General features: G+C 37.8%; 1 protein-coding gene across 2 annotated transcripts in view; it reads left to right on the forward strand.

Annotated features, from left to right (window-relative positions):
* Nucleotides 1-21,787, forward strand: part of LOC127945120 (plexin-A2-like) — a 174,777-nt gene that overhangs the window by 117,371 nt on the left and 35,619 nt on the right. Inside the window, exons 9-17 of one of the 2 annotated variants that reach the window (XM_052541699.1) lie at nt 190-304; nt 1,794-1,994; nt 3,026-3,122; nt 3,463-3,662; nt 9,949-10,100; nt 13,682-13,799; nt 16,046-16,182; nt 16,937-17,104; nt 18,390-18,483. In XM_052541699.1, the coding sequence (XP_052397659.1) occupies nt 190-304; nt 1,794-1,994; nt 3,026-3,122; nt 3,463-3,662; nt 9,949-10,100; nt 13,682-13,799; nt 16,046-16,182; nt 16,937-17,104; nt 18,390-18,483 (1,282 nt within the window). The other variant, XM_052541700.1, reaches the window with a different exon arrangement.

The following is a 21,787-nucleotide window of genomic DNA, read 5'->3' on the forward strand; positions in this document are numbered from 1 at the left end:
GACACAGCAGTGCTGGTCTCAAAGGCACAACCTGCACCCCATTGCTAATCTAAAACCCAGAGCTACATTTTTATGCTGACTACTTTCACAGTACCCTCCAAAAATGGCTTTGGATCATAAACCAGGGACATCATCTGAGTGGTAATAGTACTTTATTCTGTCTCTCTCTCACTCTTTCCATCTGTTTAGGTGTCTTTCCTGTGTGACCAGTTCTTTCCGTTGCCACTGGTGCAAGTACAGAAACCTCTGCACCCACGACCCCTCCAGCTGCTCTTTCCAGGAGGGACGCGTCAATGCCTCAGAGGTACACACACTAACACACACTGTGTGTTCAGGTTAGAGTCTCTCAGTAGCACATCTACAGGATCACAGACCTCTGGGGAAGAGCTTCCAATATTAGCTGCAGAAAAAGTGTGTGTGTGAAGTCGACGGTCGCCTCACTAGAGAGCATGCATATGTGTGTGTATGTGTGTGCGTGTGTGTGTGTGCATTTGCAGGTGTTCAGCTGATCAATGTGCTACATTACACCCTGTCAGGTGGTAAACACACTTGCTCACCCTCTCACAGCGAGCAATTAGCAGTCAATATCCGGAATATTCTCCCTCACAGCACACACAGACTTCCCACTTATTCACACAAAGCCATATGCACAAAATAAACACACACTCATACTTAAACAAGCAAAAACTCCTTACGGTGCACCATCAGTCATGGTATGTGTGTGTGTGTGTTTGTGTGGCAGGTTTGTATGTGTGTGTGTTTGTGTACATATGCATTTGTGTGTGTGTGTGTGTGTGTGTGTGTGTGTTAACCTTTAGGGCGAAAATTGCTGTCATACAAGTTAGCTAAATATAATAAAAGTTTGTGTGGAAATCTTCAAGGGCAGAAATGGTTTATAAATAAAATATATATATATATATATTTTTTTAATTCTGTAAAATGAAGACAATTTTCCTACATATAAATAAAACTAAATAAAACATTTTATATTTTATATATTTTTTTGTTTATATTAGCCACTTCAAGTATAAAAAAATAAATAAACTTTTAGCTGTACAAATTAATTTATACTTTTAAGCGAAAGACGCAACAATTAATTAATGTTGCCCTCGTAATTTATTTCTTCTTATTAAATAGCACTATTTTATTGTATTTTATTTTATTTCATTTTATAAAAAAAAAAATCAGACACTTTGTACATTTAAGTAAAGCATCTGTTTATTTGTGTTTTTTGCATAAATTAAGTTATTCTTAATTAAGTGAAAGATTAATTGATGCCTTTGTAATTTATTTATTTTGTTGCACTATTTTTATAATTTTTTTTTTTATCTGTAAGTATATCTTTTTATTATCTTAATTTATTTTTCAACAGGACTGCATGTTTGCATTGTGTTTGCCTACTTACATAAAGTGTGTAGCTATGTGTTTAGCTTCATTTTGAAATGAAGTGTGTGTGTGCGTGTGTGTATGTGTGTGTGTGTGTGTGTGTGTGTGTGTGTGTGTGTGTAAGTGTGTAAGCTCTCACATGCTGACTTACTAGTGCACATCATCTCCACACACAGCTTTTAGAGAGTCACACGTCAACCTGCTTTTAAAGAGAACCTAAGGTTTTGTGTGTGTGTGAACTGAAGCTGATGTGTGTGCATTTCTTGCATGCTGTATGTTTCTATAAGGCTCATTCAGTTCAGCTTTCATGTTGTCTGCTGAGTACACTTGGATGGTTTATGATTTTATGTATTTGCACGTGTTTGTCTTCACTACCCATTCACCTCTCACTCCATTCATTCCCTTAGGACTGTCCTCAGCTGGTCCGCTCCGAGGAGATCCTGATCCCGGCGGGGGAGGTGAAGCCCATCACACTAAAAGCCCGGAACCTTCCGCAACCTCAGTCGGGTCAGCGCGGCTACGAGTGTGTGTTACACATACAAGGAGTCAGTCACAGAGTTACGGCGCTCAGATTCAACAGCTCCAGCGTACAGTGCCAGAACAGCTCGGTATGTTTGGGTTTGCATGTGTATTTTTATCTCATTTATTTCTCTTAGACATCAATTATATTTTATTGAGAACAAACTAAGAACAAGTCATTTTTTTAATATGCTCAAGTCTCCTGCTTTTTTCACATAGAAAAGTTGCATAAGAGATCTCGACGGTGTCTCAAACTGTGCTCAGATTTGCTAGGAAACAGGATCAAGTGTGCAATCGAAAAAGTTCAAGATCTCAAACATTTCTTATGCAATTCTTCCAAGACCAAATTATCTGAGCTATACTAACTGGCTCTATGCTGAGAGAGAAAAAAATCCTCAGAAAACATCTCAGATTGAGCTCTTATTTGCCAAGATATTACGTCAGGTCTCAAGTGCTGAAACATTTCTCATTGGATTCTTTCTAACCCTAAATGATCTGAGCTACACAGTGCTCTTAATTTACATCAACACTTGCCATTTGTTTGTCCTAAGGAAAAACAAAGTTGATACTTAAAGTGCATTAAATGTAACTAAAATAATCTAAGCTACAGTATGTAAGAGAGCAATTTATGCCTCAATTTAATCTCAACGTAGATCCAGAAAAGCACGCTGTGATGAATCATGAATTAACACAGCCAAGGCATATTTTACTTTTCTACTGCCACTTTTCACTCACTTTCTGTCATAACCTTTAAATGAACACATACATACACATAATGCAAGTAGAGATTAAGGCAATTGGAGCTCAGTGTCCAAGCTGTAGAATATAGGAGTGTTGAAAGTCTTCCTCATTGCTCAGACTGATGATGCAAGTGTGGAGTAACTCAATAAAAGCACTAATACAGTCAAACCATCTCTCTTTCGTTCTCTTTTTCTCTCTCGTGTTATTCGCTTGTATACTCTGCAGTTTATTCATTCACTTTTTGGCTGCATGTTGTAATCAATAATTGACACAGCAAAGACAAAATCCAATAAAACAATTCATAAACTTTACATTATCTGAGTGTTTGCACTGTCAGGAAAATGTCACAAGCTCTTTCCATCTCTCCGTCTCTCTGCAGTACCTGTATGAAGGGATGAGGATCAGTGAGCTGCCGGTGGATTTCTCAGTGGTGTGGAATGGAAACTTCATCATTGACAATCCTGAGAACATCAAAGGTAACACTTAAAGAAACCCACGAAATCAGTGTGTTTTTAAGCCAAAACTCTGTAACCTGATTCTCCCAAAATCATTCTGCCCTAAATTTAATTTGAGGTGACTGATCGGACTGATTATTATACATTCCATGGTTTTATAGAAAAATCCATGAAGCTACTTTTCTCATGCTCAGCGAAACCTCTTAAGCATCACAGTCGTGCTGAGCTTCATCATTTCATCAGTCCTGATACATTTATGATCAATAGCTCTACCAAACTGTCGCAAAGGTCAAGCTAAGTCAGAAAACTTACACCCCAAAAAATCCTTATTACTTCAGTCATTTCTGCTTGTGTCCCACAGTGCACCTGTATAAGTGTGGCGCTCAGAGAGACAGCTGTGGCGTGTGTTTGAAGGCTGAGAGGAAGTTCCAGTGTGGTTGGTGCAGTATGGAGGGCCGCTGTACCCTACGCCAGCACTGTCCCATGTCCAACCCCTACACCAGCCGCTGGCTTCACCTCGCCAGCACAAACGTCAAGTGCACCAACCCTCGAATCACTGAGGTGGGTCACATATTCTCTACAGGCCTCGCTCTGGTTTTCATTTAGGATACATATGGAAATATATCATATAGATAATGTACTGTCAGCTGGCCTGTATTGAGCAATCCAAGTAAAGTGTTCCAGAGATCTCTTTTTTCTGAGCCAATGTTGACGGATCAGAGCGTTCTCACTGCGGTAAAAGGTTAGAAATAAAAACGTGCGAAAATAATTCATGTCTAACACATGAGCATAGAGTGAATTTGTTAGTGAACAGGATGCAGTTTAAGTGAGAGGAGACACGTTTTAAGTGTGCACACTCTCTCCTCGCAAAGCAGCGTGTATCTGAGCAAGCACAACTGGTTTTGTGACAGAGCAAAGGAAATCTGCTGCGAACAGAGAGATTCGCACTCGTGCATTATTTTAATGTGCTTTCGCGTTATATTTATGCACTCTCACTGCTGACCGCATACACATACTGTATACACACTGCAAACACCTGAGGCACCGCTACAATTAATGAGCTCTATGAACAATGCATGGCAAAAAAGAAAAAAAAGTCCCTGTATACAGGATTTTTTTTTTTATTTATTTTCTATACATTTTTTTACATCTTCACTATAGTGATAATTTTGACTTATGTCTGTTCTAGAGATGTTACAACTTTTTGATAAAGCTCTGTTTGGTTTTCTTTTGGAAATATGTTTCAAATTAATCCTGAATGCATTTATGACTGTAAAAGCACAATTGCAAAATTGATCAAAAAAATTGCGATAGTTTTTTTTTTTTTTTTTCCATATCGCACAGCCCTAGTTTATTCAATAAATATAGTTTAAAATCTAGCTTCTGAGTACTAAGTTATTAACCCAACAATAGCGGGGTCAGTTAATTTTTTTGAAGTGGGCCGCGCAAACATATGTGTTTGGTTGTGTGGGCCGCGAGTTGAAAAAGGTTGGGAACCACTGCTATAGAGCTTTCAATTCATCAGAGAATCATGAAAGAAAACGCAACCCCGTTTCCTCTCAAGTATTTAGCAGCACAATAATAAGAAATGTTTCTTGAGCACCAAATCAACATATAAGAATGATTTCTGAAGGATCATGTGACATTTTAGACTGGAGTAAATGCTTTTCTGATGAAAGTATACGATACCAATATGTATTCTACATCATTCATAACTCAAATGAACACACACACAGAGTTATGTGGAGGAGTCTCCATCCACGCATATTTCTACTCTGTAGTCTAACTGAGCTCTTTATTGATTCTGCTATTCACAGACTCTCAGAGAAAGGTGAGCTTTGTGTATCGCGAGTGATATCTCTCTCTCTGTCTCAGCTTCTCTGCCACTCTCATCGTCAGTCATACTCACTTTAGCTGCCAATATCTCACGTTTTCTTGTAATTAACACAATGTTGGAACATTGATGGCATACTGTGCGGGGTGTGTGTGTGTGTGTGTGTGTGTCTGCTGGGAGACTTGATGTTTAATTAGTTTAGGTAACGCACCAGTGCTCTGTGTTTAAAGTACCTGATTCATGGAATTCATTGATTCAAGTGGCTGTTTGCAGTCTGCATATCACAAGCTGTTGCCCTATGTGCACACCAACCAATTAAAAAGTAAGGGTTATAACTTCCTGTTGTCTGTTTTCATTCAGGCTAAATAGGCAAATTAAGGTTATGAACAGCTTCTGTTGTCGATGGAGCAGTATTGGTGTATGTGTATGCATTTGTGTTTGTTACTAAATTTATGTTATACCCTTTATCTGGAAGGTTTTTACTTAGTAAACTTCATAATGTATTTATTTTTGTTAAATAGTAATGGTTTTGAATTTTGTATTTCATCTGTTTTTTTATTTTTTATTAAGGATGTGCAACAGAGGCTCTGTAAATTTTTGTGAAAATACAAGATTTTGTTTACCAAAATTACAAATTTAAGTTCAGCTAAATGTTTACTTATCCCTCCGTTTTATATATATATATATATATATATATTAGTTAAATTAAAATACACTAGTACTACATTTCAATGAGTAATGATTACTTTAAATGGCTTTGCAATGCAACTATATTAACAAAGTATGTGAAGACTTTAATATGCTACTACAGGTTTTTATAGGCCAGTCTTAAAATACAACACACAATTTTATGAAAAATTTAGTATTTATATAATATATAGTGTCCATGATTTAAGGTTGATAACCCCAACACACATCAAAGTAGAAAAGAGCACTGAATTTTGTTTCAAACACACACAGTGGAGCAGTTCCTTCAAAGCAAATTAGTACTTAGCACATAAATGTAAAAATTGTCCTCTAGAGCCATTGTTTCCACGATTGTCTCTTGTTCTTAATTTAGTCATTTCCTGTGTGTTTTTGTCTGAATATAGACATTCGTAAGCTGATTTGTGCAAATACATAGACATTAGTGAGATCTGCCTACAAGAAAATGACAGTCATGAATGATTAATGCTTCTATTAAGCAGCACTCTATCCCTCCTCTAAAGACTTATTAATATTAATGAGGCTTAAGTCCTCAGTGAAAGCAGAGGGTTCAGCATCAGATGAATATGGAGGAAAGTCAAGCACTTGACGCTGGTCTTGACATCGCTTTTTTCCTCAGATGGTCTCTCAGCCTCTTCTTAGTAGCTCAGTCACGGAAAAGGTTGGTGTCAGTTCGTGCTTCACTGAACTGATCTTGGATCAGCCATGAAAACATTTAGAATTTTGGACATTTAATGCATTTTTATATCAATATTGATGTTTGGTTTGTTTTTGAGTAATTCATTATTACTGATCATTGCTTTTAATAAATACAACAGAAATTTTAAATACGCATAATATAGCTTAATATTCAGAATCTATTATAGACTCTCTCTCTCTCTCTCTCTCTCTCTCTCTCTCTCTCTCTCTCATATATGTATATATATATTTGAGTGTGTGTTTGTGTGTGTATAGTTGGGGGTTGGGGGGCAAGGATCTCCCGGTCAGCGAATGTCACAAGCCATGTTGAAATGCAATTGCAGCCATCCATGAATTTGTTTCAAAACATGGACCAAAGCCTCAGGAAATAATGTTTTACATACACATACACACAGGTACACACAGCTCAACACTGACAGGGAGAGAGACCTTTATATATATGAATAAATGATATTGTGCCTGATAGAACCTTCTCTCCCATCAGAGCTACAACGCTTGTATAGTACAAAACAGCCTTTCCACAAAGTCACATGTCTATTTACAGAAGAGCATTCAGCTGGACTTACTCAACCACAAACTCCCATTTTAAACCGGATGCACCACTTTCAAGTCCCTCGTTCCTTTCTTTCCTTGCTTAAACACTCGCTTTATTGGCTGAAGTTCAAACCAAGGCCCTCTTTTACTTTTCCCTCCTTTTTCAGGCTTTATCGCAGCCAACCACAGGGACGTTTAAGAGCAAATAAAGTGTTTAGTGTGCAGCTTATGTAGCAAGAAACAAGTCATAAGCTGAGTTTTATCAAGCCCATAAATTGCATCTCAATGTGAATTTAGGACGTGCTTGAATCAGCTGAAAAGAATCCCAGGAACAAATCACACCTTTCGTCCTCCCGCTGCACACTTTCATTACAGCTTCCTAATTATACATAGCAATTGAGCGGGTGAAAACCCTCCGAGGACAGGAAATGCATCCCATTTAGATTAGAACGTGCTGGTATTAAGCATTAGCTTAATGAAAGAACCATTCCAAACTGTCTGCAGCACACAATAACAGTTTTTACCTGCAAAAGGACATGATGCCCAGGTATATGTTAGGTAAGGAGCATCCAGGCTGGGCTTCTGCTTTAAAAAAAAAAGCATGCATTAAGAATGAAGAGACTTCCTGTTTGTCCCTGAGACACTCTTAAGACATGACACTGGCCCGTGGCTGGGATTGTTTCTGTGTGCATGTGTCCGTATAACTCAAAGCCAAACAACCAATGAGAACTCTGAAGATCTTCTCAAGAAGTCTACATTGTCATTCCGTGACTAGAATCTAGACAGTCGCTTTTGTAATGATGGTGAAATTGCAAACGGGCACAAATTGTAGCTCTGGAACCAGTAGCTGTGTGGCAGAGGAGGCCGTCTTCTGGGTCAAACAAGGCAGTGCTTTCACCTCCGAGTGGGCGGACGAGACTTTGAAGTATTGAGTCAGTGTGAGAGATATTTCTGCTCTATGAATAAAGCCCATTTGATGTCTGTAATGGCTAGTCAGAACAGCACCGCACTCGGGGTGAAGCTGGAATCTGACGCCCAGACTATTATCACAAGAGCTGATGAGATTTAATCTACAGATGAAAGCACTGCCGCCAGTGTACACTCCACCATCTTTTCATTATCAAGTCATTAAGCATAAATAATAAGGTTGCATCTGTAAGGATATATCTACAGTATGTAATCTGTAAAGAAGGTGTGAATATGTTTCGAGTGGGATAGTTGTACTGCTTTTTGCAGTGTGCAGTATACGCTGCATGCTAAATTAATTCCAGTATGCATAAATGTTTAAATACATAACCTCACAGTGTTTAATGTAGATGAAGTCTGGATTATCCTTTTTTTAAAGCTATACAGTTTTACTTTTTATGTATTATAGTATTATTTTTATAATTCTAATTTTATTTTCGCATTTCAAGAATAACCGCAAGCCTGTTTGTCCAAATGTGTAGTATGCGACAAAAGTCATATAAAACCTTTTTTTTCCATGTATAATTATTTAAACATACTGCTGAAATCTATGATGTAATGGTAGATTAACAATGCTAAATGTTTTATGCTCTATTTAATATGAAGTAATGTAATTGTAACATTTATGCTTTAAAAAAAAGTATATATAGATATATGAATTGTTTCGGCAGTTTATTTAGCTTTCTGTAATTAGTTAGTCTTAGATATACTGAGTCGGATGCTGACTCGTACCGATATGAATATTTTTAGCATTCCATTCTTCCTCTTATTGTTCTTGTCTTGTCCAAGAAGCAATAAAAGATTCATAAACTTCCACCCTAAGGTTCACTAGTGACACACTTACTTTACATCCCAAGTGATTAATGTCCACACAAACTCTCACCAACACACTCCTCCCATTGAGCAACTGCAGGATCTAGTCCACTTCCTGCACCGCACTGCTCTAGAGCAGTAAACAGGCACACTTAGAAGATGCTTTAGCTTTGATCATGTTGGTTTTACTTCCACATGACTGCACACAAATGGTTTATTGATTGTGTATGTAGTGGCTGTACTGTGCATTTGGCCTTCTGTCCGTTGCCCTCTCTCTCTCTCTCTCTCTGTGATATTTGGTTCTGGAGAGGATCCAGGGCTGAGCTTCTCTTGGGTTTTAACAGCACACAAGGCTTTTGGCACCCAGAGCCAAGGTCACGCTGAGTGGCCATATTGCATTTTATGAAAGGGTGGGCTGCTCCAAGGGCTAAAATAGCCTCCTGATATATTTATTACCTGTGACAAAGCCATGCAGATATACTGAACAATTTTAAAGTACTATGCAACTTTAATAGGATAGGAAGTTGCCACAATGAGTTTTACTGATATCTAATTTGGTGCTATTAAAGTGAAACAATGCCATGAACAATTATCTTTAAAAGGAAGCTTTTTAAAAGGTTAATTTTGAGACATTTAACTAGTTAAGGCTTATGCGTGTTAACTTGATTAATTATGTCACTGTGTTATGCAGATATATATCTGGCTTTCCTGATGTTTTTGCATAAAAAAAATTAAAATGTTAAATCTTTAAAGGCATAGTGCACCCAAAAATGAAACTTCTGTCATCATTTACTCACCCTCCAAATGTCATTCATGTCCTTCCAAACTAGTATGAGTTATATAAACGCTTGCATTCAAAAAAGTATGAAAAGTAATACTTTTGTGCAGCATAGATGCAATGAATTGATTAAAAGTGTCAAAAAATACAATTGTAATGTAGCAAAATATTTTTATTTTAACTATATGCTGTTATTCTGAATTATTTCTATTCAGAACACTGAAAAAAGGATCATGGTTTCTACAAAAATATTAAGCTTCACAACTGTTTTCAACATTGATAATATATAATTTTTATGCCATTTCTAAAGATTTCTGAAGGATCATGTGACATTGAACTAGCATAATGGCTGCTGAACATTCAGCTTTGCCATTACAGAAATAAATTACATTTAAATTATAATAAGATAGAAAACATTTTAAATTAGAATAATATTTTAACCTCAAACTTTTGAATGGTTTCCAAAAAAAATAAACTACCGACTGAATGAATCACTGACTCTTCCTCTCTCATTTCAGGTGACCCCAGTGGCCGGACCACCAGAAGGGGGCACCAGAGTGACCATCCGTGGTGTGAACCTGGGTTTGTCTTTCTCAGACATGGTCAACAACGTGCAGGTAGCAGGAATCCAGTGCACCCCACAGGAGGACGGCTACATCATTGCTGAACAGTGAGTGACTGTAGATCTGTAAAACTCCAATGAATTCATGCTGTTAAAGTGTGTCTGAGATTAGAATGAAACTTGTTTAGCTTTTCTTGAATCTTTTTCAAAATAGCAAGCGCTGGAAAAGATAATGTCCTGCTTTGCACATACTGAGAAGCTGTTTCATGGGAAAAAACACCTCTGGTTTTCATCCAGTTTGCTTGAAAGCACAACAGGATGAGTCCATTAAACACACACAGGATCCAGTGAACACTGCTTTGATATCACAAGCTTAAAGAGACCAATCAGGGCTAAGTATGAAAGGCAGGGTTGGTTATGGTCTTCTCCTTTATGCTCTATCGAGTCTGTCTTATCTGACAGAAACATCTTAACATTGGCAGGAAAACATTTCCATCTGAAAGGCTAGTTGTCAGCAGTGACCAGGGCTCTTGTGAAGCAGAAACAAGCGCTAATTAGACTCCAGACAGACCTGGGTTGAGCAGACCTGCAGTGGTTCCCATTTCTCAGCATCTGTTTGTATTTATCCCTGTGATTTTGTCATTAACCATGTCTGTAAATATCCTAAAGCCAGGATTTCATCATTAATATCAAACCTCCTGGGGTAAAAATTGGGCTAGAGGAGCGAAAACGTGATGATTTGTAGTAGTAATTTTTGCTAGGACATGCAGAAAATTGGCTGCTCTCAGCTTTTTTGTTTCAATTTTAATTTGATTAAAAAAGGAATTTCGGTTAAAAGGTGAAATATGTCATTTCTGCACACTAGCATTACAGAATTGCATAAGTAATGTTTGCTTTCAAACAGGTTTCCTTTAAACACTCCCCTCTTTTTGATTGGCCAGACAAACAGCCCCAAACTAATTTCATTGGTTGAGCTGTTGCTGTGTCAAGCTTGTCAGAATTCTTAAACAAAGATGTTTTGAAATCTCCAGAGTGTTTACACTTTGAAGAGCTCAACCTACAGGTTTAGTTATATTAATTTCTGCATATTGAACTGTGATATAAGAAAGTATATTAGCATCAAAATAATTTCAGCTTTAAAATACCCAGGATGTATTTGGTGCTCTTTATTCTTCACTTAATACACTCCTCATTATCAGTTGACGATATTAACCCTGGGTTAGCACTGGGTTACTAGGACACTGTGTCACTGTATCCAGCCATCTCATGTCAGCATTCATCATGTCCAGTTCAACAGAATGTAAGGCGATTCTACATTAAATTAAAACTCACATCAACCTTATTGTACACAGGCATTCTAAATATTTGGCTTTCAAGCATTTGTGGCATCATGTTGTAAGGGGTTTTCAATAGCACACAGCATCTGCGTGCAGGTGGAGTCTGTCTCCACAGCACCTCTCTTTGCCGCTGAGGTGGGGCTAGACGGATCGAGCGGGGAAACGTGCGGTAATTGAAATGCGTGGCGTGCTGCCGGCTGTAGGAGGGAGATTTGTCAGCCTTTCTCTCTTCTGACAGCAGTTGAATCCGAGCGGGACGAAGCCGAGTGGGAGTGGATTCATTTGTATGGCACGGTGAATGGGTGTCATGAGGAAATGGAGAATGCACCATTGGGCCCCATCAAACCCAAAGACGGAAATGGGAAGCACACATCTGTGTTACAACAGTCCTGTCTGGTCATTTTATACAAAAGTTGTACAACTTAAGATACTCAAGCTTGCTGTAGATTATTTAATTTTGATTTATTTGTGGCCTTTTATATAAGTACCATAGCTTAATATGTCAGAGTATGAACACACACTTGTATTAGGTTGCGGTCACATTAATGAAAATTTGTGATGGATGAAACACAGCTTACATATAAATTACTTTCAAACCAAGTAACTTTCTGTTGTTCAACATGACAAATTAACGTGGCCAACTTTATGTGTGTGAGGAATCTTGTACCCTCACTCAAAACTTCCCAATCACATGGATTGCTAAAGTATATTAATGACTGGATTTCAAGCACAAAAATGTATGAACAAAGGTAAATGTGACTGCACCTTTACATGGCTACTTTTGTATGGGTATCAATGAAGAAAGGTGCATTTTTCATACACAAAATGGTGTGATAACAGCATCTGCCACAGCCTATTTCTGAACTTGCACCACGCAGCAGCAATGATTGAGCATTCCAACTTTTACAACCTTTAATTGCTTTAGAATGAAAGTCCTCCACTCAGAGTGATTGAGAGGGCATAATGTGCACTGCGAACAGCTGTGAATGCTGTCTTCCGAGCCTGTCAGACTCACCACAGGAAGCCATATCACGCCCACAATCACGCAGTCTGTGCCGCATGCGTTCTGACAGTCATCCCTGATGATGCGAACACTCGATATCAACCAAACATCGACTGCAGCACACCCGCCCCCCGCGTGCTTTCAACTCAGATTTTAACTTTCATGTCGGTTTCATGTTTACTTTATTTGAGGGCCAGTCAGTGGGCTGTGTTTTTATTATGTCATTTGATCTGACCACCCGTCTGTGGCGATACCTGATCAGCCCGTATGATGTAGCAGCATCATTCTGCTCCCTGATCAGAGTGCATGATAACACTGTATTGATTTGTGCTGGGCGTTACTGGCTCTCTGTATTTGGATGTATCTGCAACTTCAGGCACTTAAATATCCCAGGGGTTGATTGTTATGGGTATTTATTTATTTATTAAAACATAATTTATATTTGCAACTTTTGGTAAGTTTTGCCGCATCCTTATTTTTATTTAAAAAAAAATAATATATATATATATATATATATATATATATATATATATATATATATATATATTTTTTTTTTTTTTTTTTTTAAACCGTGATCATAAAAATGAGAAAATTTCACCATATTAATATTCTTTTTTTATTTGTAAAAAAAAAAAAAAATGTACAGCCCCCTTAGTTGTGATGTCATTTCCACCACACTAAAAAAACATTTAGTGTGACAACAGTGTCAAGGGGAATATAATTTTGTGAGCAAAATAGTTTTCTTGTTTGACATTTCCAAGCTATAATTTTGTTAAATCTTTTAAAAATATATATATAATTTGTGCATTTAGAATGCATAAAATGCTAGCTTTGTAATTAGCCATACTGTAGCAAGACAAACAAGTCTGCCATTTTATTCCATGATGCAATGTCAGAAAAAAGAAAATAATAAAAATGACAGAATTCTCTTGTGATGTATGCATGTCCACTACTGGACTACTAGGTTAGTAGACAAATTAAATAAGCCGGTATGATTATATAAATTGATGTCTATGCATCGCATTCCCTTATGCTGGTGATCTTATCAATTCAACTAATGGAATGTGTGCGCTAAAGCAATCAAGGAACCAAAGCAAAAATTACACTGAAAGAGGAAATCAATGGAGGGAGAGGAAAAGTCACATACTGATCAGTCGCCAGGACTGGGGATGACTTCTAAATGCTTTGCTTCCTCACTCTGGAGTCAGTCCCGAAACATTAAACTTTGTAATCCAGATTAAGAGGATTGCATGAACAGAAGTTGTGATAACAAAGATTTCTATCCATTTAGGTGACTTTCATTGAAGCCAAGGTTATATGTAACATGTCATTGTGTACTTCTTTTTCAGGATCGTGTGTGAAATGGATGCAGCTCCCACAGACAGTAAACCCGGCCCGGTCCATTTGTGTGTAGGGGAGTGTAAACCAGAGCTCCAGACACGCTCTTCTCAACTCTATTCCTTTGTGGTAAGACCTTGAGCTCTGTTACATCTGAATAATGCAGTGAATTAGTAGTGAAACTGGCCATTGTTTTGGTTTTAAACTGGGCTTTACTTGGTCCATTGAAGAAAACTCACAGGTCACTTTAATGTTATGCCTTTAGACAGGTGAACCTTGCCGAGGTTGATTTGTTCTCAGAAGAGCTTTAACCGTGAAAATGTCAAATCACAGGGAGTGACTCAGAGCTCAACATGCTGTACTTCAACTGTTCAAATAGCTACTCTTTAGGAACAAAGACATATTTCTGCATAGATTCATATGGCATAAAGTCCATATCTTCATTAGACGTCCGATTTATATATAGAGAGAGAGAGAGAGAGAGAGAGAGCGCGAGAGTGTGAGAGCGAGAGAGAGAGAGCGAGAGAGAGAGAGATAGTTCTGGCAGGAAACTCTAGATGACCTAATGACATCATTATAACATGGCACAGCTGATTGGTTATCTCCTGTATCGGTAGCCTCTAAACTCAATGCTCAACATTCAAATATATGACTAGTGCTTACCATAGCAGTTGCAGCTTGCTTCAGAAACCCTCCACCTTCCCCAGCTCCACCTGTATAGATCTGCGAAGATATGATTCCTGTATGCTATGTGGGGGTTATTTGGTTAAATACTATAGACTATATACAACCTCATACTCTTTTATGCTATTTTGTTCGTGTGAGCAAATTAGAAGCAAATCCAGTACTATATTTATAATATATTTATTAATTTTAAATTATAGTAGCAGGATTGTTTGTATCTGTCCAGACAGTTATATAGAAACCACATTAATGTGTTGGAACTGTTTCTCCATTCAAATTTGAGTCATTAAAAGCCATAAGGTCATTAAATTAACCTTTTTATGGTGCGCATAACATTTATATCGGCTAATTGCTATATTTAGCCCTTTTTAAAGTAGTGTTTTTGTGCACTATCAGTAGATTCTTAAATGATACCGCAGATTAGTGGTTAATAGCATTCTTTACAAGTGTATTTGCTAGGACATTAAAAGAAAAGCGTGTTTATTGAACTAATGCACTCACCAAGCACAAAAGGCTCTGCAAAATGTACAGATTGCCGCTGTGTTTGTCATTGTTATTGGTAAAACAGCAGCCCTGCTTCCTCCCTTAAGTAGCGAAGCTCTCGTCAGCATAATAGAACTTGTTCTCGGTTATTAAAATATTGAGCGTTTATGAACACGAAGCACCACAGGGAACACACACTGAACACGGAGACAATAACAGCCATTAAGCGAATCAAAGGAAGGATGGTTGCCATGTTGTCTTGTCGTAGAGGAGCACCTGTGGGAACTCTTGCGCACCTGTCTCAAACACCCATCCGCCCGCCTGGGGTTAATAGATAGTCAACAGCAGCATTCACACGCAAACAAAGGCCAACAATTATCCATACCACCACAATTAACAGCCTCTGCTAATTAAGGGAACTGTTTATTTTACAAATGCGCTTCAGCCCCTTCCTGTATGCGTTTCTGCATGTTTGTGTGAGCGTGCGTGTGATTTTCCTCCATGCCTTTCATATCGCAGTCAAATATAAAAGCAGCATGTTATCTCAAAAGCTCTGCCAAATGTTGTCGGACAACATGGGGTCCCCAAGCGGCCCACCAGTTGTAGAACAATGCGAGGCGCGACAAAAATTGGTGTTAATTCATTTTTAGTCAATGCACGTGTGAAGTCGGCCACCAGCCATTTCATGTGCTTTCTTAAGACAGAGCTGCCTGTTTCTGTTTCTCCATCTGCTATTTTCAGTCCCTGTGAACAATAAAGGAAGAGAACTGGGAACTAGAGAGTTAATGTACAACATTTTAAAAGCCTTTTATTTATCCTTAGACATGCTTTTCGTGTGCTAGCATCACTTTATGAGCTGAGCAGTAAGGCGTATGAGACTGATGAAGAACAGTTGTTATTTACAGATGTAACTGTCTTCCGTGGAACAGCCACCCATATCTAGGCAGCTTCAGATTCAGAAAATGATTCAGAAAGCTTTGCTGTCATTTCTGTGCTAGTAGTGGAACTAAATGGAATGAATTTAATAATTCAGCTTAGTACTGAGACACAGTTTCCTTTTTCAGGGTAATTAATATTACAAAGATTATTAAGTTTATTTGACATCAAAAGAAAAATAATCGGCATCTTGAACTTTAAGTAAAGTTTTTTTTTTTATTGTCTCCATCTCTTGTTTGTTTCCTACCCATATTCTCTTTCTGTCTTTGCAGATGCCATCGGTCAAAGGATTGTCTCCCAGTCGGGGTCCAGAGTCTGGAGGAACTAAAGTGACTATAATGGGGGAAAACCTGGGGGCAGGCAGCAGCGTCAGTGTGCTTTTTGGGAACCAGACCTGCGAGTTTTATGAGTAAGAGTCAGCCTTTTTAAATAACGCATTAAGTCCCTATTTTAAGAGACTTAGCTTATCAAAATAAATCTTCAGTAATAATGTGAAAATACAATAATAATAATTAATAATATAGCTTGATTTGTTTTTTGTTTTTTACGTCAGTGTGAATAATAGAGGCTAATGTTCAATATTTTCACTTACTCTTCCTTTTACACATGCCTTATATCAATCAAAGATAGCTAATGATTATTTACTGTTTAAACTTTCTTAAAAAAAAAACACCTCTAGATTTCTTCCTCTTTAACTGTTTCCTCTTCCTCTCTCTCTAATTTTTCATGTAAATATCATACCTCTGTCAGGCGTCTTCCTATATTTCCTCCTTTTCCATCTCTCCAGGTTCACAATTGAAAGATGAGGCTGATTGTAGTGATTTATAGTGCGAGAGAGATACATCTTTAAGGCGATATTGGCTAACTGCAGATTTCTATTTTGCTCTGTGTTCCTGCGTGAAGGATGATGCATTCAGGTGTTGTAGAGGTTGCAATAAGTAATAGCTTAACACTCTAATACACTGCAGAGAGATTGACTAATGCTCACTTTGCACAGGTAGCACTTTCAGTGAGAGCTGTAAGAAAAGACTGCAGTTGAAAAAGCAGAAAGCCAACCACTAGCGCCATTCATATATATGCCATCTGTTATTAAGATAACTTTGTGTCATGCTTTGTCTCTTGTCAGAATCTGATTGGTTTGTATCTGTTTGTTTTGTCCACAGACGGACTATGACGGAGATTGTGTGTTACTCTGCCCCTTCTCTGACGGGTGTGGGGCCGGTTCAGATCAGCGTGAGCGTGGATCGCGCCCAGGTCCAAGATAGCCTGACTTTTGAGTACATAGACGACCCCACCGTTCAACGCATTGAACCGGAATGGAGCATCGCAAGGTAACTGTACATATATGATGCAGTATTTTAGTATTGGATTATGCATATCAGAAAGTTTGGCCAAATAGCTTGCATTTAAATCACTATTAGCAAACACTTTTGACTTTTTGAGGCTGATGATTCTAATACCATTTGCATGGATATCAGACACATTGCTCCAAGAAATTGATCTGATTCACTGAATGCAGTTTAGCAGCTTTGTTCAAGGCTGTATGTTGTTGTGTTATTCATGAAAATTATTAACTGAGTGACTTGCATTCAGTTCCTTTCATCTTATATAAAAAAAAATGAGTTGCACCATGTCAGGGTGATCGGTTTTATAAATGTAAAGCTTTTGTAATTCACTTCTGAGATCTAAAAAAGGAGCTACTAATATTTATTGCTGCTGAAGTCTTTAAATCCTTTGCACAGTCTGTAGAGTTTGTCTTATGTCTGAATATAACTTTAAATAACAGCATGTAATGCAATACCAAGGGAACCAAATGAGAGCCCATTGACTTATATTATATCGGCAAAAAAAGAGACATTTCTTAAATCATGGCATAATTTGGGTAAGCTTTCCCTTGGAATGATTTTTAAGCAATTCACTGTTCAGAACTGGACTGATTGTACAGAGCCTCAACATATTCGTATGAAAGTGCTGCACATGATTAGCTCAGTAGCAAAACTGAGACAGAATTAGAATGTGCTGAGAATGATTATATAAGTGATGCTGAGATACAGGTTCATTCCAAGCTGGAGTTAGAGAGAGAAACGCAGAAAGAACCACTTACACCAAATCCAACACATAGATACATAAGTACATATTATCATGCTCACAAGGAAACTGTATTGCTAAAAGGTTGCTTTTTCATAGCTCTGAAGATTTAAAGAGATAGTTCACGAGCGGCGCCTGGCTAATGAAGTGCTCAAGAGTAAAGAACTTAAACACCTAGAGCTAGATCTCCTCGCCCAATCCAGTCCCAGACGCTCGGCTCTTTTGTTGTGCTTTATAAAGCCGTGGACATTCCCAGAATGCTAAGCAGGTTCATCGCTGCTTTTGTTTGTTTAGTTTTTTTAGTATGTTCAAAGACAACGTCTAGTATGTTTGATTAAATCTACTGAAGCCAGTTAAAAGCATCTTTAATCAGGACTTTCTCAAATGCTTATCTTTTGAGCACCACATCACAAAGAGACACGTTTTAAGGGAAGTTTTGGTTCAATTGGAGATGAGTTACTTCTGCATCAAAAAATTTACGTTCACCCGATTCACATTTATATCATCTTGTATCTGTTTTTTTTTAAGTGGACACACACCTCTGGTGGTGACTGGGACTAACTTGGATGTCATCCAGGAGCCGAGGATTCGGATCAAGTACGGCGGGCTGGAATCTGTAAACGTGAGTAGCTTCATTTGTGTTATCGTTGGTTTCTCAATTATCCGCCCTCACTTTTGAAATGACCTTAGTTACCTGAGCTCAGGGGCTTCTGGGAGAACAGCTCTCTCATGTGAGCTGATATCTCACGAGGGCCGGTGCAGTGAAACCAAATCGTATCAGCTTGACCTCAGAGATGCACGACCTTGAGAAGTGGGATGCTTTGTCTGCAGGTTTGAGTTAATTATCGGTGACTTTCAGAAGAGAGAGGATCACACAATCTGCACTCTGCCTTTTTTGGGATGCGTTAGACTGTCTTTTCTATTGACCCATGGAGGCGAGATCCGTCCTGACTCACTGCCACATCTCCAGAAATCGTATATATATCTCCTAGCCACAAGCCTCTGCGTGACCTCTTTTTCAAGCTGTGTATCTGTAATTTCGACTAAGTATCCTGCTGAATTATTCAGTCTGCACAAAGTGGTGCAGATGAGGCATTTTACTCTGCTCATACCACCTCTGTTGAACTGGAATTTGTTGGGCATTATTTGCAGAATCCTACATAAAACCAGCTTAATCCGAGCCGGTACTGGTGGATAGTGGCAAGTTAAAGAGAGTTGTATTGGTTAATAGGTTTCAATGGATGATGAACTGCAGACAGAATGGCTTGGTCAGCTTAAAGACATCCCAAAAATAATAAGGGCTGAGGAGTCAGTACAAATTCAATTTGCTCACCACTGCATGGGGTCCGAGTTTAATTAATGGAATAGGATTGGTCAGTGTGGTCAGACAGAAAGATGGTAAAGCCAGCTTCTGTTGTATTATTGTGCTTTGATTTATTTGTATTATTTTGTAAATGTAAAGTATGCAGTACTGTATATAAACAATCACAGGGCTTAAAGTTCTCCGGATCAGTGCTGGGTATCCAGTGTGCGGCTTTTGGCTGCGTGAAAAAAAAAAAAGTTGTCCTATGTAAAAAAAAATATCATGTTCGTGTTCACGAGTTTGCCTACAAATGTATGAGAGGAACACAGCTTTCAATCTCAACCAAACTAACATTACTAGCCAATCAGAAGTTTTTGCTCTTATAAACACGAGACGCGCATTAGCTGATGAATGGAAAAGAAGTCTGGGTCTCGAGCGCGACACATTGAAAACGCTGTGAGGCGCAATTACCATAGATTTCCATCTAGCATCATATTTACATAGAAAATCTATTAAAAAGCAACTGAGTAATCACGTCATCTCCATAAGAACGATATTATTGTTAGAACAAATTTACAAGGATTTTTGAAAAGATTTTTGCTTTAGGTTCATCTGGGAAAATGTACTTGATTTGTAATGTAAATCTTTTAATCCTCAACATATTTCGAAATATTCTATTTATTGTACATCACGATTTCAAAATAAAAGTTTCTTACTTTGCATGTGGCCAGATATTAAAATTAACTGGATTTAAATGTTGTTGAATCACATTAAACATCGTGAAACAACATTGGCGCGCTCTGCAGGTATTAAAGCCTGTTTTTCCACTTAGCTTTATTAGTATTACTACAAAATATCAGATTACTCACTTGTCAGAATGATCAGTTTACTTGATTAGCAAAATAATCATTAGTTAAGCACTAGATTAGTTAAAACATTTCAAAATACAACTGCATTCTTTTACTTTTTGTTATTACAAAACAAATATTTTGTTAAAGTATAACAATTTCTTAAAGTATTTAATCATTGTCTCATTCTACTGAACCAAGTATCTGCATTTTGTCTCACCTTGTGAACTAAGCGTATTGTCACACACCTGGTGTCTATGAGCATGATAAAGATAATAATTTTCCAAGTGTATGAAAAAAAAGTTTGAATAAGGAAAGCAATAACTTTGCCATAGTATCCTTTCAAATTTTACAGTTGCCACAGTCATTGCATTGTTTGCACTTTATTTGTACCATTTCGTTTTATTAGTTAATTAATTTAAATTTGAAAGATAATAACATTGTTGATTAATAAGTGAAATCTGTTTTTAGTCCTTGAAAACCAAAAAAGTAGTGCAAGTCCTTTAAAGTCCTGGAATTTTATTTTGCAGTATCTGTACGAACCCTGTTTAAGTTAAGTTGTTTTTGTTGTTGCCATTTAAACTGAACTGTGGTTTTCTGTAGTAAACTGTGTTTGTATACTTCTTATTTTATATTCATTTCCTAGCATTTCATTTACCATTATTTATTTTAAACAAAACAATTTTAAAAAATTTAAAGTTTTAGATTGTAGGTCATCTTGAACACTGTCAAGGATAAAGCTAACTAGCAAAACTTGATATCAAAAGCATCCTAAATGTTACATGTGTTTGCACCATATTGTAGTGAGTAACCTTTATTGCTGTTTCAAATATCCCACCATAATCTGTAGTCTGAGCTTGTCAAGGGCTAATTGCAATGGAATGTACGTTACTAATTAATTTAAAGTAAAATAATTTTCTTATCTTTATTTTTGCCAAATAACCCTGTGTATGTGACTACCCCCACAACCCCCAAGCCGCGGAAAAACGTTCAGGATTTTTTTCGGGCTCAGACGTGTATATATACAGTTTAGTAAAGTGAAAAAGGGAAACATTTTGGGTGAACTATCACTTTAAAAGCAACAAAAAAGTCAGAGAGAGGGTGGGAAATGCTCTTAATGAAACTAAATTAGGAGCCATAAAGTATGACAGGTCTCTTTGTACAATAGGTGCATGTTCAGAAGTAATCACACATTGTCTTTTACTTTGCTGAGGTGAAAGCAAACTTCTATAGTCTTCCTTCCTCTGTTCCCGATAGCATAACTGCACTTCAGTCCCCAGCAGTACAGATGTACCCATGTGCAGGTTAGTTCTTCTGAAAGTCACTTTTAGTAAAAGAGACACCAACTGCGCAATGAGGAGTGACAGAAGCCCCGTGTTCCTCCACGCTTCAAAGAGCCCAGAGTTCTTAGAGTTCTTAAAGGGACTCGTGAAATATGTTGTGTGGGCGCTGTCTGATGTGTCAGGTGCTAGTGCCGTCTCTTTCTTTATCTCCCTTACTTTTTACAACAGAGTGAAAAAAAACAGGTAGACAGAGAAAGGTTGGCTTTTGCCTCTTAGGCATCGTCACCAAAGAATCAGCAGGCTTTGATTTCCTGCATTTTTATTAGCGGTTGAGTTTAAGATTATGTATTTCTTCATCCCCCGTTTTCCTCTGTATTTTGGGGGAGGGAGGTGGGGAACAAAACAGCGGTAGAGTCTAGAAATCAGAGCCGAGTGCCCGTTAAGGCAGCTTTCAAACTGTCTTTTGCCTCCTCCCCAAATTGCTTCTCTTCC

The sequence above is a fragment of the Carassius gibelio genome, chromosome A23, assembly GCF_023724105.1.
Source record: "Carassius gibelio isolate Cgi1373 ecotype wild population from Czech Republic chromosome A23, carGib1.2-hapl.c, whole genome shotgun sequence".
Lineage (NCBI taxonomy): Eukaryota > Metazoa > Chordata > Actinopteri > Cypriniformes > Cyprinidae > Carassius > Carassius gibelio.